The 23,261-nt window shown below is 38.3% G+C and overlaps 1 protein-coding gene across 2 annotated transcripts in view; it reads right to left on the bottom strand.

The window, feature by feature from the left end:
- Positions 1-23,261, bottom strand: part of MAGI3 (membrane associated guanylate kinase, WW and PDZ domain containing 3) — a gene marked incomplete at its 5' end in the record, with an annotated part of 282,350 nt that overhangs the window by 8,769 nt on the left and 250,320 nt on the right. For both annotated transcript variants that reach the window (XM_079724347.1, XM_079724348.1), the window contains 6 exons: positions 1,051-1,194; positions 2,137-2,263; positions 3,037-3,139; positions 15,043-15,228; positions 20,310-20,498; positions 22,864-23,056. In XM_079724347.1, coding sequence (XP_079580473.1) covers positions 1,051-1,194; positions 2,137-2,263; positions 3,037-3,139; positions 15,043-15,228; positions 20,310-20,498; positions 22,864-23,056 — 942 coding nt within the window. The remainder of the gene's footprint in view (positions 1-1,050; positions 1,195-2,136; positions 2,264-3,036; positions 3,140-15,042; positions 15,229-20,309; positions 20,499-22,863; positions 23,057-23,261) is intronic.

The following is a 23,261-nucleotide window of genomic DNA, read 5'->3' as shown; positions in this document are numbered from 1 at the left end:
GTTTACTTAGTTAAAAGTAAAAGAGAAAAATAGGGCTTCCCTGGTGGCGCAGTGGTTGGGAGTCCGCCTGCCGATGCAGGGGACATGGGTTCGTGCCCTGGTCCGAGAGGATCCCACATGCCGCGGAGCGGCTGGGCCTATGAGCCATGGCCGCTGAAACTGCGCGTCCAGAGCCTATGCTCCGCGACGGGAGAGGCCACAGCAGTGGGAGGCCCGCGTATCGCAAAAAAAAAAAAAAAGAGGAGAATAAAAAGGAGAAGAAGAAAAAGAAAAATTTCTCTTTCCCTGATGCCTATTGGTAGCAGAGGGAAGAAGTCCAAAGTTCTCTTGAATAGTAAGGGGCAGGCTGTCCGGATTTTATAATTTTTAGCATATAAAATTTTTAGCAAATAATTGAATACCAGTAAATTAACTATTTAAAAAAAAATTGAGCCCAGCAAATGTCTTCTATATAAGAATCCACTAAGTAACATCTAGAGAAGGAAGGAAAATATCTTTTGCAGATACATAAACCATCTGGCCTCAATGCCATGTACAAAGCTATAGTGTTTCAGAGCTGAGTACCCCTATGCAGGAACATTGCTGATATGATATCTAGTCCTGAAAATGATAATAAAGGTTGGGAGAGTCATGCTTTTCGAACTCTGGCTCCCTCTAGAAGTAGCTCAGAGGGAAAAAAAAAATCCTGGGATTACTGTTTCTTGGAAGAAGTTGATGATTCTGTTTCATCCTGGCTTTCCCAAGACTTTTAATAAGATGAAAGTATATTTTATTTATTAATCCATTTGCCCTTGAATGTTGACTACGTAAGTAAAATTGATTTTTTCTTACTGACCAAAGTCAAGCCAGTGCAAGCGGCCTAACTGCAATACAGTATAGCACCCTGCAAAGAGGAAATGAAATCATGACAAGCATCTGCCTTTCAGGTTTTAGTGATGGAAAATCTTGCTTCATAGATTCAGGAGGTTTCTGCATTCCCTTTAATCAACTATTTTCAGAAGTTTCCAGTCCTGAGCCAGAACCAAAGTTTGCAGACAGAAGCCAACTCACGTGAATTCTGCCGTCTTTGATGGCAGGACCATCCTCAGCGAGACGCAGGATGAACAGCCCCATGTTGTATTCCTTCCCACCCCTGAGGCTGAATCCAAAGCCCCGGGGGCCTCGCTCCAGCTCCACTGGGTAACAACCAAGGCTCTAGAGAGAGAGAAGTGTAAGAAAAACAAGCTTACATGGACTGCTTTATTTAAAGTTTGAAGAAAGACTCCTTTTATGGCTGGAAGAAATGATTTATACTCTCAATACGCACTTTTAAAAGAAAATTGAAGTACAGTTAATTTACGATGTTGTGTTAGTTTCAAGTGCACAACAAAGTGATTCAGTTACACATGTGTATATATCTATTCTTTTTCAGATTCTTTTCCATTATAGTTTATTACAAGATATTGAGTATAGTTCTGTGCTCTACAGTAGGTCCCTGTTGATGACCTATTTTATATATAGTAGGGTGTATATGTTATCTCAAACTCTGAACTTATCCCCCATCCCCTTTCGTAACCTTAGTGCCTTCTATATCTGTGGGTCTATTTTTGTTTTGTAAATAAGTTCATTTGTATCAATTTTGGGGGATTCCACATATAAGTGCTATCATATGATATCAATATGCATTTCTATATCATAAGGAAGGAATGTACGTTTTGGTCGAAGGGCTACTTAATTTCTATAAATGCAGCCTAAATTAATTTGAAGATTACATGTCTTCTCTACTAGTTGGTCAATATGCAACAGAACAATCAGAGAACAGAATTTTGAACAGTGCTTCCTTTAAGCAGATTTTGACTAATTTTCCTGAAAAAAGAAAAAAAAAACCCACCCCAAATCCTTCTTTGATTAACTAAAACACTGCTATTTCTAGGTACTCAAGTAAGGGTTAAAATTTCTCCAACAGAGGATAAACTTCTTTTTCACTCTTTACATTGTCTCGTGGACACTAAGAGAATGCCAAACACAGAGTAGGTCCTTAAGAATGATCAGTTTTGGGAACAAATTTATCTGAACTGATTTGCAATTAAAATTCATCAGTGTCAGTGATTCGGCAACTGAAAAGAACAGTCTGCATCTGGGGGGAATCTCTGTTACCTGATTGTGCCGACTGCCTATGACTGAAATCATTGCAGTGTCAGGCTGTGCAAGGTGCTTGTGGTCAGACCACGAGTGTCTGTAGGAAGTGGAGACGTCTTTTCCAATTTCACCTTCTGTGACACTTCTACAGGAAAGAGAAATCAAGTCACTCTCTGAACTGAGAATATGAAAAACAGCCTAAAAGTAAAAGCAGATCAATTTCTTTTCCTTTAAAAGCTGAATTTTGCCATTCTCCCTCTGACAAACTGCTATTAAGACAGGCTGTATCTAGAAGCAGAGAGATGCCAGGCAAAAACTAGCCATTAACTCCAGCATGGCTTCAAGTCTGTCAACACCCCCATGCTGTGTTTTTGTTTTGTTTTTGTTTTTGTTTTTTTTGTCTTAAGGGTGTCTCAGCACAGTTTACATCAAGGAAAACTGCACTCAAGTCACTGAACTGGAGGGCAGATAAGCTGACCTTGTTACAGTGGAAAATGGCTCTCCTGCAGTACCAATGCCTGTGAAAATGCTGAATTTTTGGAAATTCAGTTTTTGTTTCATGACTAATATTTTCAACGAAAGAGGAAAGAAATATGCACAGATACTGCTCGGGTAGTCTAAGAAGATGGTAATCGATGTGGGTCTGGGGCTTCCCTACCAAAACCGTGAGGACCTAGAGCAGCAGAGCAGGTGCTACTGTCAATTCTTTCTAATCCCCACCTGTTAACGCTGCACCCTGGGCTGGGGCTGGGAAGAGGGGGAGGAAGGGACAAAGGGACCGGAGGGAGTAGACGTCTCATCTTGACCTAACCGGCTGGCTTCTGCATAATTGTGTGGAGGTGAGTGGGGGTGGGTGGGTGATGCAAAGTGGGGAGATGAGCAGAGGAAAAAACCAAAACCTGAGAAGAGCAGCCCCACCTGTCCCCAGGTATGTGGTTGGCCTGTGACTGTCCCACGGGCCTGTGCTGCAGGGCTGGGCTTTGCCTGGCGGAGTTTGTTCCTGATGGTGGACCAAGATGCTCTGTTCAAAGGCAAAACAAGAGAAATAAGAATTTGTACATAAAAATGTGAAAGTGAGACAGTAACAAGTGGTTGTCACTTTCCCGACGGTAGTGACTTTACACAAGCAGCACTGCTGTCAGCTGCTTGCAACTGGAACTAATGTCTTTTTCCCTGTGGCTTCTGATTGATGTTTATGTTTGAAGAGAACAGGAATCATTCTTACTGCACATGCTTTCCCTCTTTCACCTTTGTTCTGGTCGTCCACACAACATGAAAATCAGAAATGAACACACTCCATACTATTATCTAGAGGACTGAGCTCTGGGAACTACCTTGTAACATATTTATGGGTTTCCAGAGTGTACTGCCTGTAACTGGTAAACCACTCTAGATGACAAAGACAGGTCTTAGGAATGCTGGAACACAGAGGCCAGTCTGGAAATTACACACGTATCTTTAACCTGCATCTTTAATGTAGCAGTAGTTATTTCACCTGACTCTAGTATCAAAGAGAAACTTATAAAATCATCCTGAGTATTGACAAATGTTTATAAAGATTTTACTGATTCTATTTTCTAAGAGCACAGATGTAAGGGAAAAAAAGGAACATTTGCTTCAGTATCATCCTCAACAGCTTCAGAACTCCTGTTGTTCCTTGAAGGCGGATTTCATAACTAAGCAAAATGCTTGCATCTAGAACTAGATGCCAATTCATGGGAGATGACAGTTAAAAGACACTCTGGAGGTTGTCAGACTCATATTTATTTTTAAGGCTAAAACTTTCAGACTTCCCTGGTGGCGCAGTGGTTAAGAATCCGCATGCCAATGCAGGGGACACGGGTTCGATCCCTGGTCCGGGAAGATCCCACATGCCACAGAACAACCAAGACCGTGTGCCACAGCTACTGAGCCTACACTCTACAACCCGCGAGCCACAACTACTGAGCCCACGTGCCACAACTACTGAAGCCCGCATGCCTAGAGCCCGTGTTCCGCAATGAGAAGCCACCGCAATGAGAAGCCCGCGCGCCACAACTAGAGAAAGCCTGCAAGCAGCAACGAAGACCCAACACAGCCAAAAAAAAAAAAAAAAAGCTGAAACTTTCTAATGTTTTATCCCGCCCAAATTTTAAAACATAGGATATTTTAAAATATCAAAGAGAGAGCAAGACCATGAACTTTGGAGCAAGACTGATGGGGTTTCAGCCAGATCCCATCATTTACTAGCTATGTGTTCTTGAACAAATTACTTTAATTCTCTGTGCTTCTAATCATCTCATGAATGAAAAGGGAATTACAGCTACCTTGGGGGGTTATTGCATAGACAAACATGCTTAGAACAGTGCCTGGCATATGTTTCTATTAAAATGATCATTACGGTTATCATAATCATCAAAATGATTGGGGCTATATTTCTTATTTGGGGCTATATTTCTCTTAAGGTGTACAGTCTGAAATATTTGCCTAACTTAGCAAAAATGTTCCAGGTAAGAGGACATTTTTAGGTTAGAACATGTAGAAACTGATAAAATCTGAATCTCAAATATAATGAAAACAGAGAAAGACTGATGTGAAAAACAAAGAATATGAATGTTTAGGAAGCAATTTCTATTGAGAAAGCTGGGACTTCAGGGTCACTAAATACATCACTATTTTATGGCTTGGATTAAGTTGTTTCTCTTCAAAGTTCTTGGGACTAAAAACATAGATAAATAATTTATTCTTATTTAAGAACTTCTTGTAACTGAAAGTAACTGAGAGTACTCTGAAAACACAGGCCAGGGTATAAACAGTGGCGGGAGGAGAGTAATGGTATCTGGCTAAGCTGTGGCAGCCCCTGAGGATTTCTGATGCTCTGACTCTGCCTGCTGGGCTTGTGTGTCTACATGGATTTCAACATGTACCAGATGTAGAAATGGAGGCCCAACCTTTGCAGAACTTATCCAGAGGGTTGTCTTTCCTTTAAAATCAAATGGTCCAAGAAGGGAGAGTGGTGCATGAACTTCTTTTAATTTTTATTTTTGGTGGGGGGTGATCTGGAAATTTATTTCCTGCACTTTTATTTACTATTGTGAATTTAACTTTCCTAATTACCTTAACAAATTACTTCTGTTGGCCTCCTTGCTGACCTCCTTGCCACCAATCTCATCTTTATTCCACCTCCCAGGTTCCAGTCCTGGCACATACATTGAAACATGCCACGGCCTTGCTTAGAAACTTACGGCAACTTTCTATTGCTCAGAAGATACTATCCAAACTGTCACCTGGCGCTCCTGGCTTCCCACTTCATCTCCTGTTCAAAATGTCAGGTCCTCTGTGAAATCTTACCTGCTCCTAAAGCACACTGTTTTCATAGCATTTGCCATGTTGTGTCAGGGCTGGGTGAACACCTGTCTCCCCTGCTAGACTGTGAACTCCTTGACTGCAGGAATCACACTTCATTCATATTCTTGTGCCCATTAGAAATCCCACACTTGATTCATATTCCTGTGCCCATTAGAAATCCCAGAAGTCCTTCCACCTTTGCTCACAGGGTATGTCAACTTCTAGTTACCTGCCTCTAAACATGAGTGCCCATTATAGAGTTGAATCCTCTTCTGTCATTATAAATTCATGGCTACTATTGAGGGAATGGAAACTGCTGGGAAAAATTACATCTATCAACAAGACGACTGGGAGATACTTGTACCTTTGTATTAGTCCAATTTAGATACATTTTTTGGCTTCACAAGCTTGGCTAGAGCAATGGGTGTATAACTTCAGAGCAGGACTGTATAAGTAAGCTGATCAACTTCTAGTTTTCCTCTATCTTCCCCTAAGGACGAGAGATGTCACAGCTAGGCAAAAAGCACCACAAATTGGTGCTTACTCTTTCAGTTACATGTTTTTTCATTTTCTTCTTCAAGGTTAAATAAACTTTCTATCATGGTATTCTTTTCGTTTTTAGTCCTTCAACCCCTGCTACTTAACTTCTCCAATTCATTTCTGTGTTAAAAGATGTTCTGCTTTTCAAAGTTAAATATTTATTCCATGATGTCAAACAGGCCTATGTTCTCTCTGAATTTTATCTGAAGATTCTTATAAAGCAATGGGTTAAGTATATCTTTCCCTCAATGAGAATTAAACTTTTGCTGGAGTTTCTGTATGTAACTACTTAAGAGAAAGTGTATTATCAGAGGATAAACACAAAATCCCACAGTAAACTTTAGCAACAAACATTATAATATATTGGGAATCATCTTTACCAAGAATAAATAAGAATCTCATGAAAGAACTTTCTAAAATTCTATTGAAAAGATGACCTGAATAATTGAAGAGATAGCCCATACTCTTAGGTGGGGTGACTTAATATTTAAAGGTATAAATTTTCCCGAAGTTAATATATTTTCAATATATCCCAATAAAAATTGCAGCCGGATTTTTTAGAGTGGCTTAATAATTGGCTCTAAAATTTTACATGGAAAAATTTCATGAATACCTAGTTGATTTGGTGGGGGCTTGGAGAAAGACATGCCTTAACAGACAGATACTAGAATATACCACAAAGTTACAGACTGAAAAAAAAAAAGTGTGTGTGTGTGAATATATATATACACACACTCAAAAATTATATTTATATATATTAAAATTATATGTATATATACAATAGGTACATATAGATAATAATAGATAAACTAGCAGAACAGAATAAAGAGCTTGGAGATTCTTTTTTTTCACATCTTTATTGGAGTATAATTGCTTTACAATGGTGTGTTTGTTTCTGCTGTATAACAAAGTGAATCAGCTATACGTATACATATATCCCCATATCCCCTCCTTCTTGCGTCTCCCTCCCACCCTCCCTATCCCATCCCTCTAGGTGGTCACAAAACACTGAGCTGATCTCCCTGTGCTATGTGGCTGCTTCCCACTAGCTATCTATTTTACATTTGGTAGTGTATATATGTTCATGCCACTCTCTCACTTTGTCCCAGCTTCCCCCTCCCCCTCCCCATGTCCTCAAGTCCATTCTCTATGTTTGTGTCTTTATTCCTGTCCTGCCCCTACATTCTTCAGAACTATCTTTTTTTTTAGATTCCATATATATGTGTTAGCATACGGTATTTGTTTTTCTCTTTCTGACTTACTTCACTCTGTATGACAGACCCTAGGTCCATCCACCTCACTACAAATAACTCAATTTTGTTTCTTTTTATGGCTGAGTAATATTCCATTGTATGTATGTGCCACATCTTCTTTATCCATTCATCTGTTGATGGACATTTAGGTTGCTTCCATGTCCTGGCTATTGTAAACAGTGCTGCAATGAACATTGTGGTACAGAGATTCATGTTTAAAGGGGAGGTTAATATACAGAAGAGATGGCTCCACAAATCAATGAGGAAAAGAAGTACTATCTAATAGATGGTACTAGAAAAATTGGCTCAGTGTAAGAATAAAAAATAGAACTGGATCCTTCCTAAAACTATATATAAAGGTAGGCTCCAGATGGATTAAAGACCTAAATGCAAAATGCAAAATTAGAAATCTAATAGATGATAATATAAGAGAAAATTTCTGTGATATGGGGTGGGGAAGGATAACTTATCTTAAATAAAACTTCAAAAGCACAAGCCATAAGGTACTGAATAAAAATTGACTAATCTGGTGACATCTAAATTAAGACTCTCTATATAACGAAGGGCACCATAGTCAAAGTTAACATACAGTAACATACTGTAAACATACAGATGACAGAAAAAGGTATTTATGCTTTCTAAAACTAAATTGGACTAATGCCTATAATTCGCAAGGAATCTCTAAATATCAACAAGAAAAAGACAGCAATCCCACAAGACAAATGAGTAAAGGATATGAAGAGGCAATTTACAAGAAAAAAAAAACCCAAAACAAGCATCCAAATAGATGCTCATATTCATGGGTAATCAGAGAAATGCAAATTATATACCAATGAAGTACACTTTCCTTGCTGTACACTAGCCAACTTGAAAGCTGGATAATGCTGAGTATTGGTGGGGATGTGAAGATAAAGAATCCTCAGTGTTCTGTTGGTGGGAGTGTAGATGGCTGCAGCAATTACAGAGGACAATCTGATAGTACTTGGTCAAAGTAAGCAATTTCTTAGATCAAGCAATTTCACTCCAATAAATTCTCACACTGTTTTATAAGGTACATATATGAAGGTATAGAGGATAGTTTGTGATAATGTGGAGTTGGAGATGGTGTGGCTGTCTATGGGGGAGGAGACAGGTAATATGTGGTAAATATACAGTATGGAAAATGGTCAAGTAGTTAAAAGCAATCGATTGTGTTCACCCAGCAACTCAGAAAAATCTTGAAGGCACTTGATGCTATGATACCAAGAGCACAAGCAACCAAAGGAAAGATAGATAAATTAGACAACAGCAACATTAAACTTTTGTGCATCAGAGGACAATATCAAAAAAGTGAAAAGACAACCCGCAAAATGGGAGAAAAGACTTGCAAACCATATATCAGATAAGGATCTAAAACCAGAATATAAAGAAGCCTTATAATTCAACAATAAAAAAGACAACCCAATTAAAAGTGAGTAAAGGATCTGAATAGACATTTCTCCAAAGAAGATATGCAAGTGACCAACAGCACACAAAAAGACACTCAACATCATTAGTCACCAGGGAAGTACAGATCAAAACCACGATGAGATACTATTGTATTTCACACTCACTAGAATGGCTTAAAACACACACACACACACAAAGGAAAATAAATGGTGACGATGTGGAGAAATTGGAAGCCTCATACATTACTGGTGGGAATATATAACAATGCAGCTGCTGTGGAAAACAGTTCAACAGTTCCTCAAAAAGTTAAACATGACATCATATGACTCAACAATTCCACACCTAGGTATACACCCAAGAAAAATGAAAACATACATCTGTACAAAAACTGTATGCCAATGTTCATAGCAGCATTATTCATAATAGAAAAAAAATAGAAACAACCCAAGTGTCTATCAAATAATGATTAAATAAGCAAAATGTATATACACATAATGGGATATTATTCATTAGTCATAAAAAGGACATGCTACAACACAGATGAAACATGAAAACATTTTGCTAAGTGAAAGAAGCCAGACATAAAAGGTCAGATATAATTCCATTTACATGAAATATCTAGCAAATCCATAGAGAAAGAAAGTAGAGTAGTGGTTTCTTATAGGGGTGATAAAATGTTCTGGAATTGGTGGGGATGGTTGCACAACCTTATGAATATACTAAAAACCACTGACTTGTATACTTTAAAACAATGAAATTTATAGCACATGAGTTATGTCTCAATTAAAAAGAAAAAAGAAGATACAACAACTAAATGCCACATAAGATCCTGGATTAGATTCTGTAACAATAAAGTGACATTAAAAAAAAACAGCATAAAATCTATAACACAATACCAGTTATACAAGTCAAAAAATAAAGGCAGACACACACACAAAAACATGTACTTTAAAAGACATAAATAAAAGGAGGCACATAAAATACACTGGCATAACTGCCAGTGGGAGTAGTGAGAGAAATGAGAGTGGAAAACGGAGACAAGTGAGAATAAACAGATAAATCAATGGAAAACAAAACAAAACGAAAATGATGGCAACACTACCAGAACCATTCTAACACAGCCCTTGGTAGCCTTTGGGAACTTGTGTTCACTCTTAAAAATGAAATGAACAAGACCTGACACAACATTAGGAATCAATTTTAAAAAATCATACAATTTAAAGATTTCTTTCCAATAAGCAAGAACAAGCAGGCTGAGTCAGTTTATGCTCTAGACTTGAAAAGGAGCTGCCCTGGTGAAGAGGTGGCAGTGTCGTGGGAATGCCACACAGCAGGGGGAGTCCCGAGTCCTGAATGTCTTTGAGAGTTTTATACCACACACGACACTTGACTTGGGAACTTGGCAAAATAAGAACAGAGACTGAATCATATCTAGCAAAAGGGGGAAAAGAAGGTGAAGCAAACAAGTTTTCTTTTTCCAGGTAACTGTCTTTTATTGATTTACAGTGAATGGCTTATGGAGAGGCGGGGAGCAGTATCACATGGGATGGAAAGCAGCTCTGAGGTAGCGATCTGAATGCGTGATTTCTGAAAACAGCTGTAGAGCTGTAAGTATTCATTTGACTCTTTAGTGCAATTGACAGACTTCAGAGAAGCTTGGATGTCTTACGAACTCCATGAATGGGACAGAAGGGACACTTTCTAATTTACCTGAGAAAAGTAAGAGATTCTAAATGTTCCCACAGTTTAATAAAACTTAGAGTATAGTAAAAATAAGGTGTAATCATTGAAATGTGATTTTACATGTCAAATGTGATTGTATTTTAAGAGGTTGCACCTACATATGAAATAACACTTTAAAGCATGGATCTGCTAGGGTGTTTCCCGCCACTCTTCCACTTTTTGTAAACACTGATTGGCATTATATAAGAAATCTTAAGATTGTCCAGAAGACAAGTCCAGAAGTATTTGGGCCAGAATGTCAAAGTTAATTTTTTTTTTTTTTTTTTTTTTGCCGTGCCAAGCAGCTTGTGGGATCTTATTTCCCAGACCAGGGATTGAACCCCAGCTCTCGGCAGTGAAAGCTCGGAGTTCTAACCACTGGACTGCCAGGGAATTCCAAAGTTAATTTTTATTTTTATTTTTATTATTATTTTTTTAATGTATTATTTTTTTTTGCAGTACGCGGGCCTCTCACTGTTGTGGCCTCTCCCGTTGCGGAGCACAGGCTCCGGACGCGCAGGCTCCGGACGCGCAGGCTCAGCGGCCATGGCTCACAGGCCCAGCCGCTCCGCGGCATGTGGGATCTTCCCAGACCGGGGCACGAACCCATGTCCCCTGCATCGGCAGGCGGAATCTCAACCACTGCGCCACCAGGGAAGCCCCAAAGTTAATTTTTTTTTTTTTTTTTTTTTTTTTTTTTTTTTTTTTGCATTACGTGGGCTTCTCACTGCTGTGGCCTCTCCCGTTGCGGAGCACAGGCTCTGGACATGCAGGCCCAGCAGCCATGGCTCACGGGCCTAGCCGCTCTGCGGCATGTGGGATCTTCCCAGACCGGGGCACGAACCCGTGTCCCCTGCATCGGCAGGCGGACTCTCAACCACTGCGCCACCAGGGAAGCCCCCCAAAGTTAATTTTTAAACGGAAGAAAAACAACTGAGTAATTTTGGACAACCTCTCGAAAACACCATCAACAATAAAGGGTAATTTTGAAAAAAAATTATACTAATATCATTCAGCAGTAGAAAGACCACTTCTTTCTCTGTCTCAAGACTACTTAAAGTGTGGTCCGTTAGTCAGTCAGCAATAAGATGCATACTGATACTGAGAGTAAAAATTTTTTAATTCTATAATGATTCAACAGAATAATTTTCATTTTCATTTAATTTTTATTGAATTTTACAAAAATGCTGGTCTGTGATGAACTGGGAAGAAAACCACTGATGCTTCTATATATGGTTTGAGAAACACTGATGTATACTACTGCTAGTTCCACTACTTCTAGCAGCTTCTATCACTACTGCCAAGCATGGTGATATAAGTGCACTACATACATCATTCTCAGAACAACCCTGAAATGTCACAACCCTGTGGCACTGAGGCCTGCTTTTCTTTGTGGGTCACGGAACAGAATTTAAAGATAAAAAGCAGGCCAAAGAGATCATGGTAAAGAAACTGAGATAAAGAAATCTTACCACGGCTTCCCTGGTGGCGCAGTGGTTGAGAACCTGCCTGCTAATGCAGGGGACACGGGTTCGAGCCCTGGTCTGGGAAGATCCCACATGCCACGGAGCAACTAAGCCTGTGAGCCACAACTACTGAGGCTGAGTGTCTGGAGCCTGTGCTCCTCAACAAGAGAGGCTGCGACAGTGAGAGGCCCGCGCACCGCGATGAAGAGTGGCCCCCGCTTGCTGCAACTAGAGAGAGCCCTCGCACAGAAACGAAGACCCAACACAGCCAAAAATAAATAAATAAATAAATTTATTTTTTAAAAAAAGAAATCTTACCAAAATCATATTAAGTAACAATAAGCCTTCATTCAAAAAATTTGATTGAGCACGTACTATGTGGTTAACACTGTTTTAGGCCCTTGGGATTTAGCACCAAACATGACAAAATCTCTAACTTCATGAATCTTATGACTTTACATTCTAGTAGGGGAGACGACAATAAACAAATAAACTCATAGTTCAATAACCTCAGGTACAGATAAGTACAATGAAGAGAAGTAAAGCTGAAAAACAGAAAGAGACTCACAGATATAGAAAACAAACTTAGAGTTACCAAAGGGGAAGGGGGATAGGGGAGGGATAAATTAGGAGGTTGGGATTAACATATACACACTACTATATATAAAATAGATAATCAACAAGGACCTATTGTATAGCACAGGGAACTATACTCAATATTTTGTAATAATCTATAAGGGAAAAGAATCTGAAAAGGAATATATATATATATATATATATAACTGAATCACTGTGCTGTACCTGTAAAACTAACATGATTTTGTAAATCAACTATACTTCAATAAACATTTTTTTAATTAATAATTAAATTAAATTTTTTAAAAAAGTAAAGCTGAGTAAGGGAAGACTGGGTCAGGCAGGGGGAGGGCTATTTTAGATACCATGATTAGTTAGGGAAGGCACAGCAGTTAGGAGCACAGATTCTAGAGCCTAGAGCCTGTATTCAAATACTTGTTCTGTCACTAGTTTTATGACTGGGGCAAGTTCTCTAACTGCTCTGTGGCTCATTTCCTCGCCTATAGAATGGGACATTAATAGTGCACACTAACTAGGGTTAGTGTGAGGATTAAATGATTTAGCAGATGTAAAGTACTTAGGACAATAGCTGCCACATAGTAAGTGCTTCTTAAATATTATTATTGCCTTAGGCAATGAGTGAGGGAGGCAGCCATGCAAAGATAAGTAAGATAATGGTAAGATAATGACAGCTATCACTAGATGAGCACCTTAGGGTATTTATGCAGATTATGTACATTTTCACCTTTAATTTTCACAGTGATCCTGAAATAGATATCTTATTCCCACCCTACAGATTAAAAACTGAAGGTTAGAAATGTTAAGTGGCTTGTTTAAGGTCAGACAACTAGCTAATAGGTGTCAGTGAACTCTTGTCAGTCAAAAGCTTACTTCTTCTATTAGGCTTATATTGCCTCTGCTAGGTATTGGCATAGAACTGAAAATCTCCTGACTCTTACTTTGCTCATTCACTTATTCATCCATTTACTCATTCCTTCATTCAAAAAAATATTTACTGAGTGCCTAGCAAGTATCCTAGTCAATTGGTAACATTTTCTTTGTATTCAAAGAGCAGATCCTTTAATAGGGAGATAGTGATGTAATAGTGCTCAGTGAATTGCAGAGATAAGGAGTGCTATGGGACTGGGGGAGGAAGCCCATGTGCACAGAGGCCAATGAGGACCAGTTCAAGAGAGGATCTGGAAAAAGAGAAAGAGAGAGAGAATTTGGAAAGAACTGGGAGGTAAATTTAAAAGACAGGCTGGGGGGCTTCCCTGGTGGCGCAGTGGTTGAGAGTCCGCCTGCCGATGCAGGGGATGCGGGTTCGTGCCCTGGTCCAGGAAGATCCCATAGGCCGCAGAGCAGCTAGGCCCGTGAGCCATGGCCGCTGAGCCTGTGTGTCCCGGAGCCTGTGCTCCGCAACGGGAGAGGCCACAACAGTGAGAGGCCCGCGTACCGCCAAAAAAAAAAAAAAAAAAAAAAAGGGCATGCTGGGAACAAAATCATAAAACACTTTCTGTGCAGAGAGCGGGGAAGCACTGGAGCTTGCACTGAAGAGGACTTTAGAAGGAAGAATCATCAGTCTGGGGCAGAGTCTGGGCAGAGTGCAGAACAGGCTAGAGAAGGGAAAAGAGCAGAGGCAGGGATGTCACAGTGTCTTAGAATGAGAAGGGGCCTCCGAGAGCAGCCAGACGAACTCGTGTCCACAAAGAAATCCCCCTACAGAATCTTGGACAGAGGGGAGATTTATGTAGTACCTTAGATACAAAGGTATGTGAGTGGTACAGGAGGAAGGGAAAAGGAAGGAAGGATCAAAAATTAAAAGACCTGAAAACTGACTAGATTAGAGGATCACGGGGGGCATGGGAGACATGAACACACATTACGGTGCAAGGAATTTTAACATGAAAGACTGACCCTTCGCAATTCTGTTGCTTTTGGCTTCTCGTAAGTTTTACAAAATCAGGAAAAATGAGATGAGCATTATTTAACAGCTACCTTGTAATACATAAACAAAGACCATGAACTGGTGCTATTCAAAAATGGTTCCTAATTAGAAATTCTTAATGATCAAAGGCAAGACAAGATTAAAGCAAGGCAAGACACTACGTACGTTTTATGCCCTATTTACTGGCCATTCCGATGCACTCCCCTTCCCCCATTTGTAAAGCAGCTACCAGAACGAAGCCCTGCCTGCGAGACAAGGCACACTATGGCACGGGCCTGACATGAAAGGCTTGATATCAACAGTGACTTTTTTGGAACTCTTTAGAGGATTTTCTCTCACTCAAGCAGAGACTTAAGACATTATTTTAAGAAAATAAGATCTGCAAAGTATTACCAATGTCTTTTGCTCTGGGTGCTTGCTCCTCCAGCACATAAATAAATGGCCACCACTCACTAGCTGTATTATTTTTCTTGAGCTACTGACAACTTTATAATAAACTGTCTTTTAAATTCATTAAATGGAAAAGGTAAAAAATGAGACTCCAGGGCGTATAAATGGTTCTATCGCTGCAGTGGTTCTGGCAATGCTGGAGGAAGCAACTGCCTTCTACAGGCTCTGTGTCCCTCAGATCAGTTTGGGGAAGGCAGGTCTACTGGTTCCTTACCTTCTTCAGCAATGACTGTTAGTGTGACGGTGACACCGGCATCTTTGATCAGCTGAACAATGTTATCATGGGACAATTCAACAATGGACTGCCCATTCACTGCAGAGATATGATCTCCAACTTTCAGCTTCCCACAGCGATCAGCTGGACTTCCTTCTATGACTCGGCCAATTTTATGAGGAATAACTATGGGAAAAAAATCCCCAGGTTTTTCAATTATTTAACATATCTTGGAGTGTTGGATTTATCATCATCATCATCATCATCATCATCATCATCAAAAATTCAACATAATAATGTCAAAGAAAATTCTTTAAAGATATATCAAAAAACCACCACCTGTGATCATCCTATCCAAATGCAACTTTCATATTATCTTCCACTCCTTGTAAATACTCTTTACATAGTTGCAATCATAGCATATAAACCTCTTTGCTTCTTTCCACTTACCAGAAACCTTTTTCCAATTTTTATAATGTCATCTTAATGATCCAGTTTAAAAGCTACTGACCTCAGTGATACTTATGAGAATATCTCATGTTTCTTGTTTGTTGTTGGCTGTTTAGGCTGCATCATGTTTTTGGCTATTTTAGAAACTGCTACAATGAGATTATCTTTGGTTCTGTTGAAGGGGCATTTACTCCCACAAGGAATCTTGTAAATAAATGCCATTCAAATCAAGTTTAGGACTCAGATTGGTCAGAAATCCAGTTACAGTGAAATGACTGATCATTAAAATGAATCATACTTATTTCTAGAGCAAAATTAATTCCTTTTATTTAATGCCTTTAGATTTTTTTAAAAATCAGGAAAGCGGAGTGGAATTAGAACATTAATGTTTAACATTAAGATTATTTGGCTTATGGATAAAATCATACCCTGAATGCACAAAGCTGAATCTAAGATGTTTGCAAAGACACTCTCTGCAGTTCTATTATATCTCTAGCATAATGCTAAAGACTTTCTTAGAATAACTATTATGACACTTCACTGTTATTAAGCCTTAAAATGAGTTCTCAAGACATTCAGGAAATTTTATCAAAATATCTTTCACCATTTAATAAGGGGAATTCGTATTGAGAAACAAACGTTCCTTCTATGTTCTCTAAGAATTTCTTTGCCTAGGTCAGTAAATTATCAGACACTTGAGCTCCTGCTGAATATGGAGCCTTATTGTTATGAATAAGGATAATTTAATATTTTAAAATGGCACTGTGATTATGTTTAATTTCCATAGTAAAATGGGCTTCTTACTAGTATTTCTGAATTCTATCTAGGTGTATGTTAGGGCCATTTTAATAGACCTTCATTTGGACTGGAAGTTATTCTCGGCCATGATTTATGTCCCCATGGACAGTGAGTGCCATTCCTTGGCTCTTCTAGGATTATACATTGGGAGACTTTATCTTAAAAATGAGGAAGTCACTGTTGGAAGCAAGTGCCTTTTAGCTCTGAATTATATCAAGCACTTATTATACCATTTTCCCTATAAACAAACTAATTAGAAAAGCTCCAGAGCAGCATGGGCCATGTCCTGTGCCAGGCAGCATGAGCTGATTGCCCTGATAGTACAACAGATGGCACATCAGAAACATAAGGAGAATCACATAGTGGCCCTGTGGTGACCTTCTAAATCAATATCTTAGTTACTCTCCTTCTTAGAAGAGATTTACTTGTATACAGTGTTCATTCCAGATCCCCCGAGAAGAAAATCATTCAGCTCCCTGGAACACTGACTTGGGAAAGCATCAAACAACATGAATCTCTGATGTCTCAGTGGTTCCTTTCTCATCCTGTGAGCAATGTGGTCAAAAGGAATTGGCAAATCTTGGTACAGACCTTCACAAAGGGTTAATCGTCGAGGTGAGAGAAGATAAAAGTAGTCAGATTGTTATTTTCTTGACATTTATAGCAGCACCAACAAAACAGCTAAAAATAGCAGACCAGTAGAAAGATAACTTCTGAACATTCTCTGAATAGACTGGGAAGTTTTCAAAGTAACTGCATGGCTAAGGAAACATCTAAGTCCTGCCTTGTTGTTGGTATATACAAACTCTATAGGCATCTGCCATAAAGCCAATTTATCCGTCTTCAATCATCTTGGCCTAAATCTGTCTCACAGACTGGCTTGTCCAGCTGCTGGGATCACTTCAGTGCTCTTAAAACATTTCTTTTCAGGAAAATAAAGGACAGTAACTGGAAATGTCCCCTTCTCAAAGAAATCCTTTGCAACCAGAACTGAAAAGTATATAATAACAAACACTAAAACCTCTGAAGTACTGGCAATGCAAAAACTAGCCAAGTCCTTTTCATCTTCAGTAGAGGTCTTTTCTAAGTACTTCATTCATGTAGCTCTGACACAAACTGGGTCCAGGGCAAGAAGGATGCTAGGCCTGGATCCCTGATCTTTGAAAAAGTCAACAGTAGAGAATCTTAGAATTTTATAACTTGTATTAGAGGTGCTACTGGGAACTCGTTTTGTGACAAATGTCAGCAGTAAATACATTTCGGCAGAAGGGAAAAAACCCCCAACAATCTACACTGTGCAGAATACCAATCTATACCAAGACAAGATCCATAAAGAATGATCTATTCTGACAGACAGGTTTCTGGCCTTTTCACCTGTGCTAACTCTTTTCTAAACCAAACTTTGTTATGCAGTTTGCAGCAACTGCCCAGTCTCTGTGAGAGAAAGCGCCACGTGCAAGCTTACCCCAGGATCCTTCTAGCTATAAGAGATAAACGGAGTTCCAAGAAGAATGCTTGCAGGTCTCAGAATTTTGTGAGATTATTAACTAGCACTTCAGTGAAATTACGAATTCTGGTTTTGCTCCATGACTGAAAATCTCAAGTACTTTATATAAAATTCGTTGACAACCTAAGCCTAATTTACCATTCAGGCTGATAATTAATAAGCTGCAAACACTCATTTCCTGCCACCATTAGTTGCTGCCTCAATCTTACATTTTAATTGGGCTTTCTTTCCCATCTCATTACTCAAATATTGATAAACTTTTTAACGTTTCTTTAAAAAAAAAAAGGTCAAGAGGCAGTGGCAATTTTATAAATAATGATGATGACAATGGTAGCAGAAACTACAACAAGCAACAGCAGCTAGTATTTATTGAAGGTCCAGGCAAAGGGCTTCACATGTGGTATCTCCTTTAATCCTCACAAACACACGAGACAGGAAGTGTTATCATCATCCTCATTTCACAGTGGAAACTGGAGCTCTTGGAGGCTAAGTAATGTGCCCAAGATCAGACAGCTATTAAAAGACATAAGCGGTCTAGAATCCAAGTTTGTCTGATTACAAAGCCCAGAACTTAATGATACTGTTTTATACAGAGATCTAGCATCTATGGTATGTAAAACTATCAAAATAGTAAGAAGAAATTTAAACAAATACATATAAAAAGATTTTAAAAATTCAAATATAAACAAATAAATATACACAAATAAAATATTTAATATATAATGTATTGAAGTATAATAATATAAATTTTAAACAAACAAGTATAAAAATATGTTAAACATATTTAAGTAACATAATTTATTTTACTGAATTCCTCTATATCTCCTAGTTTTATGGTGAACACTAGACTGTCACCTAATTTTTGTGGTGCTAGAAAAGGAGTATCCTCAATATGAAAAGTGGTTAGCATCTATCATGCTGAGTAATAATCTTTCACTATTTTTGTTAATCTGAATGCTTGGGATTATTGCATGGTATTAGAATGAGAATATGATTATCTAAAATGGAAATCAGTATTTTGAAAAACAAATAACCAATGATACAAAATAAAATCCACCTAAATGCTGCTTCCTTTTATTTTTCTGACACAGGCCACATAATCATCCTCAAAGCATCAGTGACAGTTCCAGTTCCAAGCGTTACCATAGCAACGGTTTTTGGAAAATGGAAACTAGTATCAGTGAGCAGTGACCTGATACTATAGTAATAACTCATCCATGTCACGGAATCTTCTTCCTCTACACAACTGCATTAATTCTAGCAAGATTTTTGCAAATTGGTTTGGCTCACAACACTTTACTGAAAGTGTTTTCTTTTTTTACTAAGGTTTTAGTGACCATCTAGTCTAAAAGGATCTCACTACCCAAGATATAATCAAATCCACTGGCAAAGGCAAGAATGTATTTTCATGTGGTCAAAGATTTTTATCACTTGACTTGGAAAAATAAAGCTACCAGACTAGCAAAATACATAAATATTAATTTGCTGGTTCTCATCTTATATTCATTTGGATTTTACAATTATATTTAAATATGATTATTTCTTAGAAACATAAAGACATGACAAATATTTAATTTGCTGAATCATAACAGCCCTGAACATACTAGAGGTAATTCCTCCTTTGTTGAGGGAATTAATACACATACTCATCCTTCTCAGATGACAATATTCTGTTAAGCTGGGTTCAGGATATTTAATTTTTCAAGGTTCTGACAAAATTTTTACCTTTCAATGAAGCATATAAGGTAAGAATGTCTCTTATTCAACAAGGTCGCTTTATAGCTGGAATATGGCAATTATTATTAAATAACATGAAAGGACTATTTAAGACATATTTGGGTCAAGATTTTTCTGGTAATCTGTTTTACTTCTTCTCAACTGTTTCTAGCATTTAATTCATTTCTGCATACACGATTTCCCCTAATTTGAAAAAAAAACCTATGCCCCCATAATTTTAAAAATTCAGCATTGTCCTTTCACTAAAGGAATTAGGTCACATCCCTGATATACTGCCACAATATAATCTTGATGCAAACCAAGCTACTAATAAGACTTATTTTATGGAATCTGAGATAGACAGCTAAACCTGAAGCCTGGAAGGTTTGATTCAGATTACCTAATTTTTTTTTTCTAATACAGTCAATTTCCTTTTTTTTTTTTAAAGTTTTAAATTTTTTTCTTGATGTGGACCATTTTTAAAGTCTTTATTGAATTTTTTGTGTTTTATGTTTTGACTTTTTGGCTGTGAGACATGTGGGGTCTTAGCTCCCCGATCAAGGATTGAACCCACACTCCCTGCATTAGAAGGTGAAATCTTAACTACTGGACCACCAGGGAAGTCCCCAGATTACCTAATTTTGAAAATAAAGAAAATATTCCGCATTTTTAAAAAAGATAACTCTCTGAGGCAATTTATATCAATACATGATTCCTAACTAGTTTCATAAACCCCAGCAGGCAACTCAGAAAACTGGAATTATAGGGAGGGACAGCAGGACATAGGAGCCCTTACCTCCTGGAGGTGGCTTGCTTTTGGAAGTGAGAATGACAAAGCCAAATCCTTCATTTTCTTTTCGGTGCAAGACAACATCATAGGCCTCCTGGGGAGCAGGCCTGGCTGGGACCTCTGCTCGGTTCAGGCGGGGAGAGCCATTCTGTGTTGAAAGGAAGGCTTGAGAGCTGTCATCCTCAGGTTGTTTCTCTATAATAAACATGATCAATTTTGATATTTCTGGAATATCATAACTTTTGATAACGAAAGTGTTTTTGTGCTAAGCCTTTCACAAGAAAATTTAGTTTCTAATAACATAAAGAATAGAAAAGCAGGACCTCCACCGACGTGAGCTCTGGACCTAATTTGAGTGCAGATGTAGGCGGCAGCAGTCCAGCTGACTTCTTAAATGCACTTTAAGGACATAGTTGGAAAAACGCAAAATGTTACCTCACTTTAAAGGAAGTTTTTCAAAGCTTCTGTGAAATTTGATAGTAAAAAAATTCTTCTTGAAATTATTTTAATTCCAGCAAGGTTTTTAACCTGGACCAGTAATTTTTTAAAAAGTTGATAATGAATAACAACATAGTAAACTTCCTTTTAAAATCAACTTTAAATATAATATTTAGTGCAGTGCCTGACACTCATGACATCTGAGAGGTCACTGCATCAGGATAGAGATGCTGCCCGTTACAGGTTGAGAACAGTTTGCCATCTACACAGAATTTATCTTTTACAATGTGTTTTACAACTGCAGGTTCCTGATGGGTGATACCAGATGAGTTAACCATTAGCAGTTCTCAGGCATACAACAAGCTGTCCACATGAACGGCAAACTCTCCTAGGCATAGATTAGGTCATATGGAATTCCTAGCAAATGGGCAGTTAATCTACACCTTTTTCTCCTATTCAAGATAACATCAGAATGTGAGAAAGAATGACACAAGTTAGTCCTAACTGATTTCAAAAAAAGAGCAAGTTTTGTGCCATAATTTGATACAAAACATCATAAACAACAACCACAACACACTGCTATCGATGAATATGCATTTACAAGGCCTCTTTGGGTCAAAATCTATGTGATTCTGAGAATACGTTTTTGCATCTCGACAAAGTGTCACCAACATCCAATCATTAATAAAAAGAAAGGTTCTTTTTGATATAATGCATGATTAGAATGAATTAGCTAAAATGCTTCCAGTAATATCAAACTACTATGAAACTTCTTCATGATGCTTTCCAGGAGGGAGCCAACCTCTAGTTGTATAGCATCACATTTTTTACTCTGTGTAGTTATGTTCTGACTTCAGCACAACCAAATGGAGGCAAAACTGCATTAAAATCTGTATGCATCACGGAATACCTGATATTTAGGAAGGGAGGTAGGCCTTTACTTTGTGGTAATTTATTTATTTATTTGGCTGTGCCAGGTCTTAGCTGCAGCACGTGGGATCTTCGTTGCTGCGTGCGGGATCTTTTAGTTGTGGCATGAGGGATCTTTAGTTTCAGCAATGCAGCCTTAGTTGCAGCAAGCAAGATCTAGTTCCCTGACCAGGGATCGAACCTGGGCCCCTGCATTGGGAGCAGGGAGTCTTAACCACTGGACCATGAGGGAAGTCCCTGGGCCTTTACTTTGGACATTGCAATCAAAAACACGGTGCCTCATTTTTAAGAGTAATGCAACTATTCATCAAGTCGACAAATTTTTTTAATGTCCACCCTGTGCCAGGCAGGCATTCTTCTAAATACTGGGGACACAGCACATAACTAAATGGATGAAACTCCCAAACTACATGAGGCTTACACTCTTGTGGTGCCACAGGGTTGTCTTTTAAAAATTTTTAAGTGGCAAGAATTCACTTTTAAAAATTTCTACTTAATATTCACAAAATTATTGAAGAGAAAATACATGAGATTTTCATACCCTAGTGTAATGGTTTAGACCCCAGGCTCTGTAATTAAACTACCTGTTTTAATCCTGGTCCTACTACCTACCACCTATGTGTTTCTCAACCTTTCTGTGAGTAAGTAGAATAATGATAGTGTTTACATCATAGTGTTGTAAAGTGTAAGTAAAAAAATCAATATGTCTGGGACATGGTAAGCACTCAAATGTTAAATTATATTATACTAAAACTTGTCAAGTAGAAACATTTTGTCCTCTTTGAATATTTAGGATCATCAGGATCCAAAATCTTTTGATATTCAGCTAACAGGATATCTTGGTATGACTAAATAACTTTGTTTTTCAGAAAACAGATTGAAGCTGATACTCCAATCTACAATGCCACATTGGCAAATTCATCAATATATATTAATATAATCTTAATACAGAGGCCCAAAATTTATTTCTCTTTTTTGATAGTAGTAGTATTATTTCTGAATCCTTTTGACCTTACATGGCCTTCCACAATGAGGCCTTGGATCACACCAAATGAGTTATCTCACATACTATTAAACATAATAAAATAACCTGCAAAAAAAAAAAAAAAACCCCAAAAAAACTCCCCAAAAATGTGGACTAAGTCTCTTTGTTTCTTTTTTAACTTATCAGAGTAGGAACAGGTTCACATACCACTGTAGAAGATCTTTCTTCTGACAGTTAATAACACATGGCCATTTCGAGCAGCAGTCGTCATTAGGTCTAGCACTTGTTTGTGTGATTTCCCTTTAACAGGAATTCCATCAATGCACATCAGCTCATCAGCTGCACGGAGACGACCATCTTTCTCAGCTGCGCCCAGAGGAATGATGGCCCCAATGTATATCTGATAAGACATAAGGTGTAGGTTGGTCTATACAGTCTACTAAGATGTACTAAGATCCTTAACTACCAAGTTAAGTACTTCCTGACTCAGAACTGTGCAAACCAACAGATTTTTGCAGTTCAATGTGAAAACTGTCATATTTTAGAAAGGTGAAATCTTAGAAATTGACCATTCTCCAAAATGGCACTTCAAACGACCACACCAC

This window comes from Hyperoodon ampullatus, assembly GCF_949752795.1.
Source record: "Hyperoodon ampullatus genome assembly, chromosome: 2".
Taxonomy (NCBI): domain Eukaryota; kingdom Metazoa; phylum Chordata; class Mammalia; order Artiodactyla; family Ziphiidae; genus Hyperoodon; species Hyperoodon ampullatus.
This window is presented reverse-complemented; position numbering and strand designations above follow the sequence as displayed.